This window comes from Haliaeetus albicilla, chromosome 26, assembly GCF_947461875.1.
Source record: "Haliaeetus albicilla chromosome 26, bHalAlb1.1, whole genome shotgun sequence".
Taxonomy (NCBI): Eukaryota; Metazoa; Chordata; class Aves; order Accipitriformes; family Accipitridae; genus Haliaeetus; species Haliaeetus albicilla.
In genome coordinates, this window is record NC_091508.1 from 7,513,022 (window position 1) to 7,530,018 (window position 16,997).

The 16,997-nt window shown below is 44.6% G+C and overlaps 1 protein-coding gene across 1 annotated transcript in view; it reads right to left on the reverse strand.

Moving 5' to 3' along the window:
• IPO9 (importin 9) overlaps positions 1 to 16,715 on the reverse strand; it is a 39,843-nt gene extending 23,128 nt beyond the window's left edge. Inside the window, exons 1-7 of the mRNA XM_069771493.1 lie at positions 16,520 to 16,715; positions 6,425 to 6,486; positions 5,675 to 5,761; positions 4,502 to 4,703; positions 3,969 to 4,057; positions 3,595 to 3,681; positions 1,948 to 2,067 (exon numbers count right to left, since the gene is read on the reverse strand). Coding sequence (XP_069627594.1) covers positions 1,948 to 2,067; positions 3,595 to 3,681; positions 3,969 to 4,057; positions 4,502 to 4,703; positions 5,675 to 5,761; positions 6,425 to 6,486; positions 16,520 to 16,715 — 843 coding nt within the window. The remainder of the gene's footprint in view (positions 1 to 1,947; positions 2,068 to 3,594; positions 3,682 to 3,968; positions 4,058 to 4,501; positions 4,704 to 5,674; positions 5,762 to 6,424; positions 6,487 to 16,519) is intronic.
• Positions 16,716 to 16,997: the final 282 nt, after the last annotated feature.

A 16,997-nucleotide genomic window follows, 5' to 3' on the forward strand; every position in this document is an offset into this window, starting at 1 on the left:
TCAAGGGGTTCCTGTAATGATCTCATCTGTAGAGCTGGCTTAACTAATCCCTTGAGGTCTCTTACTTCTGCATTACAATGACTACAAAATCCACTTTTCTGGAAAGGAAGGCAATTTATGGGTCTTTCACCTCAATCCCTTTTCCCTTAGAAAATTGGTATCATCAGCTTAGAAACCCTAAGTGACAAAATCATGAATTGCCCTGAGTCAACAGCCAGAATACTCATCTCTTCACAAAAAGCCTCCTACAAACCACTTGTCAGCAGCAGATCTCCTGAATTTACTGTTTAAATCCATACTGATTTTCTGTTGCCATCAATGCCACCCAACATACAATAGTGTATTCAGACCAAAATCCTCTCTTGTTTTGCACCTACCTAGCAGTGGCCAAAAGCAGATGCCCAAACACAATTAAGGAACAGAGTTAAGAACATGATGACATTACATCAAACACTTTCCCAGACTGTCACATCTTTCAAGAGACTACTGCTGCATATCAGTGCAGACATACAAGTACAAATAGCTCCAATTCCGGTAAGCACTGTTATGTAAATAAAAAAAAAGGCTGCAGAATGTATGAATGTAACAAGAACAGAAGAACTGGTCTATGGTTAGAGTAAAACTATCAATTACAACTGCTTTTGTGTAGGCTGAAAACTACTTCTGCTCATTAAACATCTGAATATATGTATCTGGAATCAGACTGAGACACTCTTGAGCTGCAGCCTGTTCAAACTGAGATTACACCCTGCAGAGTATCCCACAGTATCCCCTTCATGTTAGCGTTCCTATGTATTACTGCCCCAGGAATCCTAGCACACAGCCAATGGAAAAGGAAAAAAAACACAAGAGACACTCTCTTGACAAAACTTGCCAACATCCTACTGCAAACTCCCTTCCATTTGGTGCCGCACAGTAAGAAACAAGCTCCCGTTGTTTCCAGCATATGATACCCGCAACCCCTTACTGAAAAGTGACAGGTTGCCACAACCAGGGTACTGCTGCCTTTAAGAGGACTAAGAAAACAAGTTCCACAACACAGAACTTAGTAGTTGCTAGTCTGTATAATACAATAGCATCCTCCTGCACCTCCCAGCATTTATTTTCATGGCTCCAGCGCAAAGCTGGTCATTATGAAAAACTTTTGATGCTTGTCTTCAATAACTCTTCCTGTTCTCTTCAGGGAATGTGGCTGAATGGGCCTCAGCCGTTCAACTTCAGAAACCTGTACACTGTGACCCAAGTCTTGCTTACCCCAGCACACATACAAGTAAATGAAAGATCTGGATTTGATTCTGCAACTTAGGTTTTGAGCTCTTTTCTTCTCTCCCATGTTGCAGGCAGCGCATCTAGAACTCCAGTGCTTTCCCAGCTGTTGAAGAGATCTCCATACCTACACTGGCACTCTTGCCCCCATTCACTGAGCTACATGCACATAGAGCTCTGCAATCCAATCTTCCTTCTCCAGGAAACCGCAAGAATACAAAGATTTTCCATCTCTCTTTTGCAGAGATAATTTAGCATTAAAGAGCAGGCAAGTTCTAGAAAAGCACCTGCACATAATAAGCTTTTAAAACTTTATTGCAGCAGAATTCTGCAGCATCTTTAGAAAAGACAGGTATTTAACTACTGAGTATGGTGTCCAAACAAGATGCTTCCAAGATGTCTTAGATCAGCAAATGACAAGGACAGATCATCCTATGGATTGGTCCCTAGGGATCATTTTAGGGACAGATCCCTATGGATCTCATCACAGGTTATCTTCAGTACAGGCAGAACAATTTATTTCAATGTTGTACGGCACTGGAAGCCAAAAAACTTCACTATTCATTACATGAGCAATACTAGGAGAGGTGACATGCACTCAAGTTTCTCTGTTTTCCAGCACATCTGACAGTGTATTGGTATTCAATTCTTTCTTTATTTAATCAGTCTTAAGTAACTTACCTTTAAGACTTCCATCTTAAACCCGCTGTCTGACGTAGGTCCGTCAGGCATTTGCAGGGCCTGAACAAAGGCCTCTGTGAACTGCTGCACCACAGGAAAAATCAGGACTTTGGCCGCACCCTGGTTATGATCAATGCAAGCACAGGTGAATGTCAGACTTGGGAGACCTGTATCTGGTAAGTAAAGCACTAGAAGCAACAGAAATTGCACTTTTCTGCTACAAAACCAAAGAGGGACTCATGGCAACTGCAGAACATTGCAAAGTCACATGAAATACTTGTTTCAGACATCACTTTGGCTCTTTCCTCATGCTGGGAACTAAGCTCAGCTGAATCCCACCCTTCAAAACCGCACAGCTCAGACTGCTACAAAACACACACTACATCTAAGCTAATCACTTCAGACTCCAAATAGAGATCCAGACAATCCAGTCCGGAGAGTCTCAGGAGTAGCGCACATCCTCCTAAAGAGGCACTTTCATTTGACTAGATGAATCATCCCCTGTACCCTAACGCCCGGACCCCCTGCAGGCTATAAAAGAAACCTGGGGTGACTACATCACATACAAGCAATTACACTGAACCCTGCGGACAGCATTTATCTCCCTCCTGAGCCACCCTCCCCCAAACCAAACAAGCTCTTTGTGAGCTGAGTATGAACAGCTGGCCTGAAGATTACCATGATGATTCTTCCTAGGAAAATGCAGCAAGTATTTTTCCAGATGTCAAAGCATTCCATAAGCAGTGCTTGGCAGAGCAAGTAATATTGGACAAAAATAATTTTATCGAGAATATTCCTCATAACTCCATAGTTAAGACAGAAAAGTTGTATGCTTAAATCAATTATGAAATACCACTTTAGCAATTTATAAAAAGATTGCCTCTTTTTCTTTTTTTTAAGTCAAATTTCAATAGAAAAAGTTTTGTATACAATGTAAAGGACACTTTCGGCCCTCCTCCAGAATAAGACAGTGGGAAGCTACTACTGTCTTTTGGATACTGGTAACCAGCTGCCTGATGTATTGCATAAGTAACCTTGCCAGTGCAGTACAGATACCGCGCAATTATCAGAACTTCCCAAAAGTCTGCACTGAATAGCCACTCAGCAACAACTAGCCACTAGATTGAGAGTCACCCTTTCCTATCCTCACCCCCCAAAAAGTTAAAAACAACAATTTATGGTCTGGGGAGTGCACGCTAAAGCAACTGATGAAGTTCCAGGAGCTTGCAACCAATGTCTCGCCCAAGGGCCAGAAAACTGCCCATCATAACGCAAAGGGCCAAGGCCTGGCAGTTTACCAGGACACATGGTTCACCTGGAGCCTGGAAGCTATGACAGGGATTTCCAAACAAAGGGATGATACACTATCTTCTCCCCACGCTGATTTCCCCTTTCTCTGAGCTGTTACAAGCATGTCTCTTGATATGTCACAAGTTAAACTTAATTATGGAAACCGAGTCACAGTATCAAGGCATGCATGTAAAGGAGGGAGTTAGCCACTTTACATGTATTAAATTACACCCTCTTTCCCAGAATTACAGCTGACAGAGTACATAATTCTCCAATGTTTCATTTTCATAGTAACAATTATTTAGAATCTCGCTCAGTCTGAATTCAATGTATGTTGTACATAAGTTAAACTCTTGCCTTTTCCAATTCCTCCATGTTACAGATCATATGGGCACATGTGGTAAATATCTCTACTGCACGCGACCTTGTGCGAATACCATACACCTAGAAAAAAGTTTAAATAATAGATCAGGAACACAGGATACTTTTATTTCCTTTAATTTTCTTTTAATTGTATTTATTTTTTGCTTTAACTTGATTCTCTTATTTTACCATTGGCTTCAGCTTCTCTGTTGAAACATAAGCTGCCATCAACTATCACATAATCAAGAAAATTCTTTAAGTCTAACTCATACTACAGTACAGCTTAACCATTAAATCTGGAGTTTCTCTGCTCCAAGAAACATTCCCACTAATGCTATTCAGTACCAACTTAATAGTGAAGATTGTACCTCTGCCATTGTGAAAATTTTGTACATCTCTGGAAGAATAACAGGAGCAACAAGTGGCATCTGTGTGTCTGTCACTTCCCGTGTAAATTCTAGAAAATGGAAAAAGAAGGTAAGTTCTTATAAGAAAACAAATTTGTAGGCAACAGCAATAACAGAATCTTTGGGAAACAGTAAGCATACTGGAAACACGTTGATTCGTACTTGACTAGACCAGTGTCATCTGGCCTACCTGTGGCAATCCTTGAAGGGAAGCAGAAAAATATCATGCTAAAAATTGCGGATATCTGAAAAACAGGGTGTTACAATCAAAGTTCCATCTGAGCTATAACCTGTAGCACAGAACCTTCTTCCTCAGCTTTCATGACATCTACTAAGCATGCAATTCAACAGTGACCGACAGGCATCACGCCCAGAAGAGAAGAAGCAAACTCCAGTTTCTTCAATTTGGAGTGAAAAGTGACAGAATACTAGCGTAAGGAAAAGCCTAAACCACCTCCTACATCAGCATTGCCAAAGCTCTCGCATATACATACCTGTAAGCACTCTCATGGCTCCATGCACTGCATTCACATCTCCACTAACCAGCATCTCCATCAAGAGATTGAAAAGCTCGGGCCAGGCTTCAGGCCAGTCCCAATGGGCTATCGCTGAAACCGCATATGCAACACTCGAACGCACTTTGCTGATTGATTCTCTCAGCCCGTTAGGTAGGAGCTCCCTAATAGCAACTTTTGCCTGTAGACAATAACACTATTTAGCAAAACAGATCCCCAGTCATAAAACAATTTAATTGAAAAAGCTTTTATACCTATGACTGTATCCTGATATTGATTCAATATTGGTTTTACAAAATGAACACTCGTGAGACAAAAAAACCTTGCACATTACACCCCGTAATTTTTTTATGGAAAACTGCATGGTGTTTTAACATAGCACTCTTTTTGCACAGAGCACTTGGCCAAGCGTCCAGTAAAAAGCTCACAGCTGCAATTAGATAGGATGTAGATATCTACAGGGAAGACATCCAGAGTTAGCCGAGATAAATCCCAGCTCCGGTGTCAGGGACTATGTTTGCTTACTTTGGAAGATTTTAGTAAACAAGAACTAGTCACTCAACCCTGAAGGGACACGAAAAAAAAGCCAGCACTTCTGGGGCTTAATTCAAAAGACTTATTTCAAGCAATTATCTCTGGTGGGATGAATCATACCCTAGATGTGAAAGATGGTCCAGTCAACAGTCAAAGTGGCAAAGGGCTAGAATGTCTGGCCATTTTAGCTGTTAGATACTCCTACTGAACAGATTTTTAATGAAACCTAGCAGACCTTTAAACTGAAATTTGTCATGGGAAAACAGCCTTTAAGACCCAAGCTAAAAAACACAAGATTTAGTAATTCTCTGAAAAAGGACTGCCAGAATCAGTTTTTGTAAAACTTACAAAACAGCTTTCTTCTAGTCTTGCTCTTAGAGCAACAGCAACTTTATGGCTGAGCTTTTCCTACAGAAATTAGTCCAAGCTTCTGAAGTCTAGTGTTGTTTTAAGCAATTGAAAACAGATTTTTCAAAGCAGAAAACGTCAGAAAACCTTAACTGAAGCCATTAATCCTCATAATATGCAAGGGCACTGGCACTTCTTAAACCACCTACAAAATTAATATTCTTGATGGATAAAGTGTTTTAAAGTAGACAACATGAAACCAAATCTTACCCTTTCTGTGGTCTCTGGAGGTCTAAACTTTTCTGACTGAGAACACCAGTGAGTTTCCACATACTGTTTCAAAATGACAGATGCTAGCTGTATTAGAAGAGAGGTCAAGAATCAGTAACAAATCTTGCAACCATGGCAAGCGTCACCCCTGACCCATTTGCTCAGCCTCCTGTCCCACCATGCTGCTTTTAGAGGAGCAACAGGGCTTGCCAAAAATGCAAAAAATCTTTGTGAAAGGGACAAAAAAAAGCTACCGCATTAAAAAGATGAACTGATGGCCATCCATTGAGCAATGATGGCCTGTACAGCACTGACACAAGGCAGTAGCTTTATTTCCTCACCTCTAAAAAAGCACAAGATATGGGTCACATGGAAACTAAAGAAATACAGAACCTAAACTTCCTTTTCAAGGAGGAAAACACCTACAGAAAAAGCTGCTGTAAAGACAAGCCACACACTTCTGCTTGCTGATGCCTACCATCCGCCTCATAAGTTGTGCCCATTCCCAGTACAGTACTGTCTCAGCACCAGGTTTATTAATTCCAAAAAGCACTATTTTCAAAAAAGGTAAGGGTATAACACCTGAATAATGTTGGAAGAGAAAGTAACGACTCTAGAGAAATGTAAAATAAACTGGAGAAGCAGTAATAGAAAGCTACCTCCAATTTTTCACCTGGAAACATGAGAGAATATTTTAAAAACCAAGGAAACTACCATCAGACTTCTTTCTACAGTTCCAGGTAAACTCACCTGACGGATGGCCAGAGCTCCCTGGGGATCTACAGTCAGTTCTGCTAAATGAACACCAAATTCTGCAAGGAAAAAAAAAAAAAAAAAAAAAAAAAAGGTTGGTATCATAACTTTTATTCCCACACAGCAAAATTATCAAGATTTTTGGAGAAAGACATCATACCAACTGAATGATTCACATGTGGGAAGGAGAAGACAATTCCAAAACATAGCTACTCAAATGAATCATGAGCATTAATTCTCCCCTGTGCTCTCTGCACAAACTTCATTTATTTTCTCAGCATCTTATTACTTTCTCTCACGAGCAAAAAATTTTGCGACACAGGTTAATACCAAGCAAATGATTTACAACTTTAAAAAAAAAGAAATCTTATCTACAATGTAACATCATCAGTCAAGTTGTGACATGAGGGATGGATTAAGACAGAAGACTGTCAGACAGCAGTCCATTTTCGGACAACCGTTCATCCAGAGGTGATTTGGAACCACCACTTCAGCTGTCCCAAACCACACCATAAGACAGCTCAGAACACACCAAGCACCTTCCTGAGCAAACCCTACCCAAGCACACTGACATCAGGAACTGCCTGTACAATCATTTGGGCCACAGGACCTTCTCAGCAAGAAATTTAACCAGAAAAAGCAAGAGCTTCTTTTAGTTGCCAAGCAAGCTCTGTAACAAAGGCAAAATTAAAATGCTTGTACCAATTCTGTTCATAACTGAGCACAGAAAATAAAAGCAGGAAGAGCAGCTTTTCTGGTATGGTAAATCCATATGCCTCAATAAATTTGCTTCAAATTACAACTTTAACTTCCAGGTAGCTGATAACTGTATTAAATACTTCATTTAATTTTGCAAGTCTGCTTAAGAAATGCATTTCTGAGGTTTTAGTTCTAGAAACCGTGGAGCCGAAGGTATGTCCTGAGGTCCCACTAGTACAGCCTGACTCCTCTGGACAGGTTAAACATGCTACCAGCATCCCTGACAAAAATGTAATGAAAATTCTTCTCAAAAAGAGTTCTGCAACTCTGCTTAGCAGCATATTTCAGCACTTCACAAATGCGGTTCTCTGAGTGAGTTTCTCCCAATATCCATCTCACTTGTAAGAGGCTTTTCTGGGTTGGGAGACAATTGCCTCTCACTTTCCCGTGCTTACATTGAACATGCCTAGCTCCTTCAACCCTTCTGCAGAGATCATGCATTTTAAAAAAGGAAAAAAAACCCCAAAAACGCTTGCCCTAGCTGCAAAAGCAGGGAGCCTCATTCCGAGATGTACTTAACGTAATACTCCTCTTAACTGTACCAGTAATTATTCTTCTAGCTGTCTGCAATATTCCAGACTCGAGTATAGCATTGCATTTCAGCCACATTTTTAAAGGATATAAATGAACTAAGAAGCCAGAATAAATGTAACAGCTTCACATAGTTGCAAGTCACTACTATGGCTATTTTGCAATCTTTAAATCTGTTTCCATATATGCATTTGATTTTTTTCCCTTTACGTACAGTACTCTGCACTTGATTTACAATATTTTGTTTCAATGATTTTAGGTTATCTCTCCAATTTTCCAACATCTTTCTAATTCTGCCCTCCAATCCAACTGCAGTGTCATCATTGGTAAACCAGATGTGTACTCACTACTGCAGCTACCAAGAGCTCTGTCTTAAAAGCCCATTGGGTTTGACAATAAGCCACTGATAACTACTCTATGCACAGGTTTTCAGCCAACTGTGCAACATAAAAATATTACAAAACTGTATCTTCTTAACTGATAAATGACCATAGTGGCAAATTCGTATCAGGAGTCCTACTGAACTCAGATCATTCATACCCAGTATTTGCTTGCTTAAGCAATAAGCCAGCTCTACCATCAAACAAGAATTAGATGGATTTATCGAGAACAGATCATATAAAACAGTATTAGCTCTGTAGCATCTATTTATCCTATTGTGTTATAGACACTGGCAAGCTGTTTAACGAGCTGGTCCAAGAATCTTTCCAGGCACGGAAATTACACTGATCATTGTATAGCTCACTGGCTCCTCTTTTCTCAATGAATTGGTTTATTATTGGTTTTTTCCCAGCTGACTAGGAACTTTCTATCTTTATCATGGGTAACCGCAGTTCAAATGCATCTCTTGATAAGTGCTTCCTCCACTTATATTTTCTAGATTTGAGATACCAGAAACATCAAATCTTCTTCCCAAGATAAAGTCTGTAAAACCAAAAGATTAGAAACTTTTAATGAAAGGCCTGGCATAGGGAACACTTGTCAAACACCTTTCCTCCCAGCTCTGCTTCTCCTCTCCACTAACCTCACTATTAGTGAAATCCAGCTCTCCTCCTTCACAACCAAGCTCCATCTACCACATAACCAGTTTACGCAACCTCTTCACCCCCAGCTTCTTGGAGAAATTAAGCTGGACCGAACCAAAAAAACAGTACTAAACAGGGAAGAATAAACGAGCAGGCCTTTCTACTGAGTCACTGCACTTCACATCCTGCCTCGTGGAAGTGGGCCAGTACTGACTGAGTCCAGCTCAGTACATCCATACAGAGCTGGTTCAGGAGCTGCGACAGGTCCCTTTTAGTTGTCTCTGCTGGGGGTGGAGACAGGCAGCAGCGGAGGAAGAGGCCGTGGTAGCTGCTGCAGCCAACCCGGGTGAATCCACTGCCCCATGGCCACCAACACTCCAAATTAAAACAACATTCAGTTTGCAGAGACCAGATTTCACAACCACAGCAGCATCAGAAATTGACTTCCCTTTACCCAACATCTGCCCACCCCTTGTGCATCACAGTCTTCAGCTACACAGGTGCAGACAACATTTTCCACGGGACTGGTTTTCAATAACATCATCATAAAGTAATCTGGGTTGAAAGGGACCCCAGGAGGTCATCCTGTCCAACCTCCTGCTCAAAGCAGGGTCAGCCACAAGGTCAGACCAGTGCAGAGCATGGAGGGCATCTGCAGACAGACTAGGAAGAAATACCAAGCAAGTACCTAATGTTTAGGCATAGTTTTTACACACTACAAATGTGCTTTGAGGAACTTCTTCAGCATCCATCATGATGTTCAGCGACTACTCCAAAAGCACTCTTTTTTTCAGCACACCTCTGAAAACTACAACCGTATTTTCCTCATTTCTCAGCAAAGGACAGAAACATTAAGGTCAGTCTTCTCCAGCATCTGTGATGGCTATAGTTATCTCACTTTAAATCCCTTCTTCACAACTTCTCACTACACTCAACACGTCTGCAGCATTTCACAGTGCAAATAACAGCATTTGCTGCTGTGAATAACCTTTCTTCCTGAAAGACAGGTATCTCATGTGTCTCAGTGTGGCCATTTCTTGTTTTGATTTCCCTGTTAAAAATTCAGTTCAATGTAAAAATGTTAACTCCTGTTAAAAATTCAGCTCAATTTATCCATTCACAGGATTTCCACCTATTTCTGCCCATCACCCACTCTACTATGATTCAAGTTACAGCCAAGAGACCACCATACAACCACATATTGCGGTCATGTTTGTAAATTCTCCAGAAACTCTCCTTCCACACAATACTTGTTTTTTATGGCATGAAATCACATATTCAAGGAGGCACCCAAAGCAATACAGAAATTATTCTCAAAGCCATATGCATTAAAACATTTATGTTGGGAAGGAGTCAACCATAAGCAAAACCATGCTGAACTCGTGAAGCACAAGTGATGCTACAAGTTTCATGCTACCATTGTACCTATAGCTGTTCTCCTGATACAAATGGCAGCAAACTGTACCACGCAAATATCATCTGAGAATCAACGGAGTTTTAAAGCATCAAACTAAATGCGCTGAGCCACCTACTCTGGAAGAGAAGATACTGAAAGAGCATTTACAAGACCCGCTAAGCCAGTATTCAAATCTGAGATCACGTTCAAATCAAAGCATTGGTTGTCTCCTACACAGGACTAGTCTCAAACACGATGGACAAGAAACTTTAAAGGGTCAGCGTGCCCAGACTGACACATGAGCCAATTTACCAAGGTCAGCACCATCTTCACAGCCACCTGCATATCTCAGCTTCTGGCAACAAACGACCTTTGCAAAGGACTGAGCTGAAGACACCTTTTCATACACAAGATGTCACAACATAAGCCACGCTGAAGACAGCCTTATAAATGCCTTGTCTACCTGCAAAAAGGACAAACAGAAACACATAATGTAGACAGGCAAAAGAAAGGCAATTCTCCAGCCTGGAGCCATTCATCTATCACCACCACATTTCCAGAGCACAAGAGCTGATAGCTCAGAGACTTACTACCGGCATCATAAAACATCAAACTTATTATCTAACCAGGCAAACAGGTAGCAGTATTTTTCAACTGAGTAAGAAGTTGGCATTAAAACTCCTCATCAGCATGATTTAGAGGAATGTGTTACAGACACTGCTCCTCTTCACAGGATCAAGATACAATCCCTCCTGGTGGACATGCACCTCCTTCAGAGTGACACTGTCCCTGCTCTGACATTCCTGGAGATGGCTTGGCCTCCATACATGTTCTCCAATACAGTTACGGAATTATTCTCAAGTCATATGATGTCAGCCATAGTGCACACACATATACCATCAGATGTGGTATACGATGTTACCTGGACAGACCAGATAAAGGGGGAATAGAAACGTTATCCCTAGTTCACTGGGAAAAGTCAGTGGCGGAGTTGAGCCAAGTTAGATGGATGCACAGCAGCATCGCTCCACAACCTGGAGCTCTCATTTCCCCTGCCTTCCCCCTGAACAGTGTCAGGCATTGCTTTTATGTTCCATTAACATCTAGAGACAACAAAGGTCACCAGGTGAACTTTCATCTTTCCAGAGACCAACAATAATGCATCTCCCTTCCCCAAGCTGTCTAGTGGTACCTATTCCCAGACTTTCTCAGCAGACAGAAGATGCAGAAGCAGGGAAGAGACTGAGTCGCTGGGCCCATGTTTGGAAGTTGCTAAAGGGTGACATGGCAGGAAGTAACTGCCACCATATCCTTACACCAGAGCTGATGTCCCGTATTCCTCCAGAATGGCTGTATCAAGTCAGACAGGAGACTCCTCTTGGACAGTTAGCCTGGTCCAGAGGCTCACCTCTAACTATGTATTTCTACCCATCCCCTTATACAAGCACTGGCAAGATCCACTATCAACCTGCTTCAGGATGCTCGACTGCACCCTCACAGAAAACTGAACCATCTCAACCCGGCTAAACCGCGCATGGAAGAGAGCGGGTGCTAGCACAGGGCAGCACACAACACACAGGGACAGCTAACTGCTGCATTGGCTTACCTGTATTACGCAACCCAACCTGCAAGCAGCTTAAGAAAAGAGGTGAGGGCAGAGCAACACTTCCCCCAACACCCCCCCTCGGAAATCTTGGCGTGAGGAATATCCTGTAGGAGGTGTTGTATCCAACCACTGTGTTTAATGGCTCTTGATGAGCTTTTTCCTCCAGGAATGTCAAACGGTTTTTGAACCATTTCTACCTCTAACATCCAACAGCGACGAGTTCCATGTTTGCACACCAGGGGAAGGAACCTACTTCCTTCTGCTTGCTTCAGATTCATTTTCATCTGATCTTAGCATTACGAGAAATCACAAATAATCACTCCTCACACACCTTCTCTGTCACTTATGATTTTAGAGCCTCCATCTCTGGTAACTCTTTCTCAGGCAGAAAAGTCAATGTATTCGCTCTTTCTGAGAACAGAAGCTTTTCCACACCTCTGTGAATGTCTCTGTGCTGCATTTTTACAGCTCTGCTTTATCCCTCCTGAGAGTGGCAAGTCGGTAATGCATGCGGCACTCAGACTGCAGAAGCACGAGGAATTTATGTCGCGCTTTGTTCTCTGTTCCCTCCTTAACGGTCCATTTGGCTTTCGGAGCACGGCAGAGCAGTGAATGGGTATTTTCAGGAAACTCTCCGCACTGACAATGGGATTTCTTCTCCCAGTACCAACAGTTAGGACAGCCGTTACTTTTTAAGGTATCATCTGGGCTGTCTCCTCCTCCCCCAGCATTACTTTGCTGACCAACACTGACCTACACCTAGTTTGCACACTCAACTCACTCTTGTGGAATCATTCTGTAATTTTTGCCACCAATTCTCACTCTAGCCAGACCGAGCAGCACTATCAGCAACTTTGCCACACCACTCTTCACTCCTTTCCACATCAATTACAGATGTGCTGAGCAGTCCAGCTTCATGTGGGATTATCTCCCTGCCACGTGAAACATGACCAGTCACTTCTACCTCTTGTCTTCAAGCTTTTAATTGGTTATTAATTCAAGAGCTGTCCACAGCAGTTTAGTTTCTTCAGAAAGTTTCAGTAAGGGAATTTTCTAAAAGCTTTTTGGCAGTCCCAGGACTCCTTGAAACAGCTATTCTATTAAACATAGACTGACTGCCACAACAATCTCATGTGTCCTGCTCTCCACATTCCAACCCTTGACATAATTTTAACTATTACAGGCAGTGCAAAAGCCACACTGACTCACCTGTAAAAACCCCAACATTCACCACTCTGTTCCTCACCTTAGAGCCCTCACTGAAAGCTGTCCTGTGTTTATCAACTTATATTTATCTGGTCCCTAAGTGGCCTTAAGTGGCAAGTTTTACAGCACAATTCGTAGCATAGTAATTTAATGTTTGAGTCCCTTTAAAACTGTTGGAGATCCATCCTGTAGCACTTGCTGTAAATTGATAAGAGAAACTGCTTCTACTCATGCTTCAACTTGATGTTGATTCTCCAACATGTCTCCTGTAGAGGCCCTTTCAATGTGGCAAGTTAAGTCAACACCAGCACAAATAATTCAGCTTTTCTGCAGCCCTATACTCCTTGAATGTACCTTGCACCCTTCAGTCACCTGGTGGCTATGAACACCTCTGAAATGCTTTCGGCTTCTGCAACATTTGAAAGCATCGCAACTTTTTACTTCTTCAAAAAGTTCTTCCTCAATTTTTGTTTGGCCTACCTTCATTTATTGTTCATTAAAAGTGCCAACACTTGTGCTCTTTTCTACTGCCCTCACTTTTACTTACAGCATCTTCTTCATGGTGCTTAATGATACTACTTTTTTTTGTTTCTTTAAAGTACTTCTGACACACATGATCTACATTTCTTTACCTCAACAATATGGTGTTGGCAAATGCTGTGTTCCTTTAGCTCCTCTTGGTTTTTGCAAGTTTCTCCATCCCAGAGACAGCACAAAAAGGAGAATATAGGTTATTCCTCCTATGCTGCTTGACTAGGACAAGAGAGGAGGAATCGCAGAAGCACAGAACAATTGAGCTGAAAGAGACCTCAGGAGGTCTCCAGTCCAACCCCTGTGATCAAAGCAGCATCAGCAGCATCAAGTCAGGTTGCTCAGAGCATTTTCTAGGCAGGTCTTAAGAGATACTTGAGGACAGAAATGGCACAGTGTCTACAATCTGCTCCAAAGCTTGGTTCTCCTCACAGTGAAAAAAATTCCCCTTATATCCAGTCTGAACACCTTGTTTCAGTTTGTGCCTGTTTTCCTTCATCCTCTCCCACACCCCAGTGTCTCAACAACCTCCTCGTAGTTACCAGAAGCTGCTGCCAGCTCCACCCCCAAAAGCCTCCTGGCTCCATATTGGAAAATCCCTCTCCCCGCAGCGCCTCCTCACGCGGCAAGTGCTGCAGTTCCCCAGCCAACTTGATGGCCCTTTGCTGAACTCACTTCCATTTGTTGCTGTCTTTCCTTGCACTGGGGGGTGGGAGCAAAGCGGGACAAGCATTCTAGATGCAGTCTAACAAGAGCTGACTAGAAAGGGCTGATTGCTGCCTCTGATCCTGTTCATACAGCCCAGGATGCAGGTGGCCTCCAGGCCACACTGTGGGCCCTGTCCAGCTCACCAGCCACCAGGATTTCCAGGCCCTTTGCTGCAAAGCTGCTCCCCAGCCAGCCAGTGCCTCACCGCATCCCTGTGGTGGGTTCTCCTATCCCAGGTGCAGAACTTGGTATTGGTCCTTGCTGAATTTCAGGAGGTTCCTTTCAGTCCATTTCTGCAGGGCTCTCTCGATGGCAGCCCTGCCCTCAAGGACATCAACTGCCTCCCTTCCAGTTTGGTGTCACCTGCAAACTGCATGAGAGGGAATTCTGTAGCCTCCTCCAGGTCACGGGTACAGGTCCTGCAATAGACCTATGCAGTTCTGGGACTGCAACCGCAGAAAAGTATTGGGTGACTAGGATAATTGTGAAACAATGAAAAAATAGAAGTATAGATGACTCCATTCCTCTTGCCCTTAACGTTATCCACCAGATGTAATTCTGTTGCATTCCTGGGCTCTGAAAGGGACTTAGGGACATCCATCACCTACAGCCCTCTATATTCTTTTCTGGAAATCTGTTACCCAAACCACTACACAAACTTGATTTCATTTCTTGTGGTAAGATTCAGACTGTTTCAGGAAAAAAATGTTGCCACTGAAGAGCATGCTGACTGTAGTACCTTTGCAAGGCAAAGGCTCTATGGGTCAATGAACTTCACAGCACTTCCAGACTCGTACTACTGCAATGCTGTTGAATCACTCATTAAAACCTCCAACAGCTGCGGTGACAACACACAGATTTCCCCGTAATGCATCAAGGACAACTTAACCTGAGAGTGTTACAAGCACAGGTTAAGGGACTGCACAATAAGAAACATTTTATAAAACAATCTGCCTTCCTTTCATCGCCCCAGTCTCATTCCCAGAGTAATGTAATCACAACACTATTCTTGACCCAGTCATGCCCTTACACCTTCCTTCTCTTTACCATAAACCTCCTTTGATAACATTTCTGAGCTAAAGTTCAGGAGCAGAAAGACTTTAAAACACTTCTCAAAACACTTTCAGAATGGCACAATCAGACGAAGGTAAGGTAAAATCTCCACAGGAGGGTCCAAGAACAGCCAGCCCATCAAGCTGCCAGGCGACAGGTACAACTCAGGGCCAAGGGCTGCAGTGCTGCATTCTCCAGGGCCCAGCTCCCATCATAGCAGACTACCTGCAATCTTCTAGTGGTTTCTACAGATTCCAGTTCTTTGGAATGGGTCATAAAATGTAAACTGAAGTGAAATAAAACGTTACCATCAATAGGTTTTTAAGTGTAGCTTCCACCCACAAAAAGCAGCAAGTGCATGAACTAGCTTAGTGCCACCATAAAAAGGCTGGATGACTAATGGAATAATGAGAGACACTGCTTGAATATGGGGTGCTTGCTCCTTTAACCTCTGTCTTTTCAAAGCCATAGGCTGGTTGCCACCCAGCTCCAGTGTCTTGCATGTCCTTAGTTCTCTGCAACAGACAATGGAGCCCTGGCATAGAGGTTTCACACAAGGCGAGGGTACAGCTACATCCTGACCACAGTCAACCTAAACCACGCCAGGTACAGATGATGACCTGCAGGACGAGGGCACACACAACGGCACAGATGTCCAGCGGTGGAGAGAATCACTGTGGGAGAGGGGCAGGGTCTGCGGACAAACGCGCAGTGGGAAGGCTCTCTGTGACCATCGTGTGAGCAACCCTGGAGACCTTGGCTCCGGTGGAAAGAGGTGCCCAGAGCAACAGGCCTGCCACTTCGCCACCCCACCTCCCCCTCCACATCCTACCGGGAGCGAGCTCGGAGCGCTCCTCGGTCGTTCAGTTCTCACACAAAAACACGCCGTCCCACGGCCGTTCCCCACACTGCCCCACGGCAATTTCCCTCTCGTCCCACCGACCAGAGCGGCGCCTTGAAGGAACCCTGCTGCGGCTTTGCCCGGTGACCTCCGCTGCAGGCCGGAGACAGCCCTAGCGATGTCCCACCGGCGAGCCCGCAGCTGAACTCCCAAGGCGGGGCAGGGGCTGCTCTAGAGACACCGGGCACACGCCTACCGCCGGCAGGAAAGCCGCCGCCGGCCCGAGCGCTGAAGCTGGAAGTTTTGGCCGAGGCCAACACGCGGCCACGAGGCGCCGGTACCGGGAAACGCTCGGGGAGGAGCGGCGGCGGCCTTTATCCACCCGGACACCGCCAATCCGCCCCGGTCCCCTCAGCGCGGCCCGGCCCTCACTCACCCTCCGTCACCTCCAGCACCTTCACCTGCTCCTCAGCGGCGGCGCGCACCGCCTGCACCGGGCACAGGATCCCCGTCAGCGTCTCCACCAGCGCTTCCTTCAGCCCCTGCGCCACCGGCCCCGGTCCCGGCCCACTACCACCCCCGCCGCTACCGCCGCCTCCTCCGCCGCCGCCCGCCGCCGCCGCTCCCGCCATCGCCGTTTCCCCCCCCCCCACCCCCCCCGGCTCCGCCACCGCGCGCGGGCTACGGGCCGCCGCGCGCGCCAAACGCACGGCACGCACGCAGGCGCGCGCGAGCGAGTCCGAGCGCCCCGCCTCGCAGAGAGGGCGGAGGGGAAAGGGGCGGGCTCCGCGCAGCTGCTGACAGCGCCCCCCGGCGGCTCGGAGGGAGCGGTGGCTGCGGGGAGGGGGACGGCGGCAAAATGGCGGCGGCGACCGCACTGGCTACTGGGGCCGGGGCAGCGCCCGGGCTCCCGC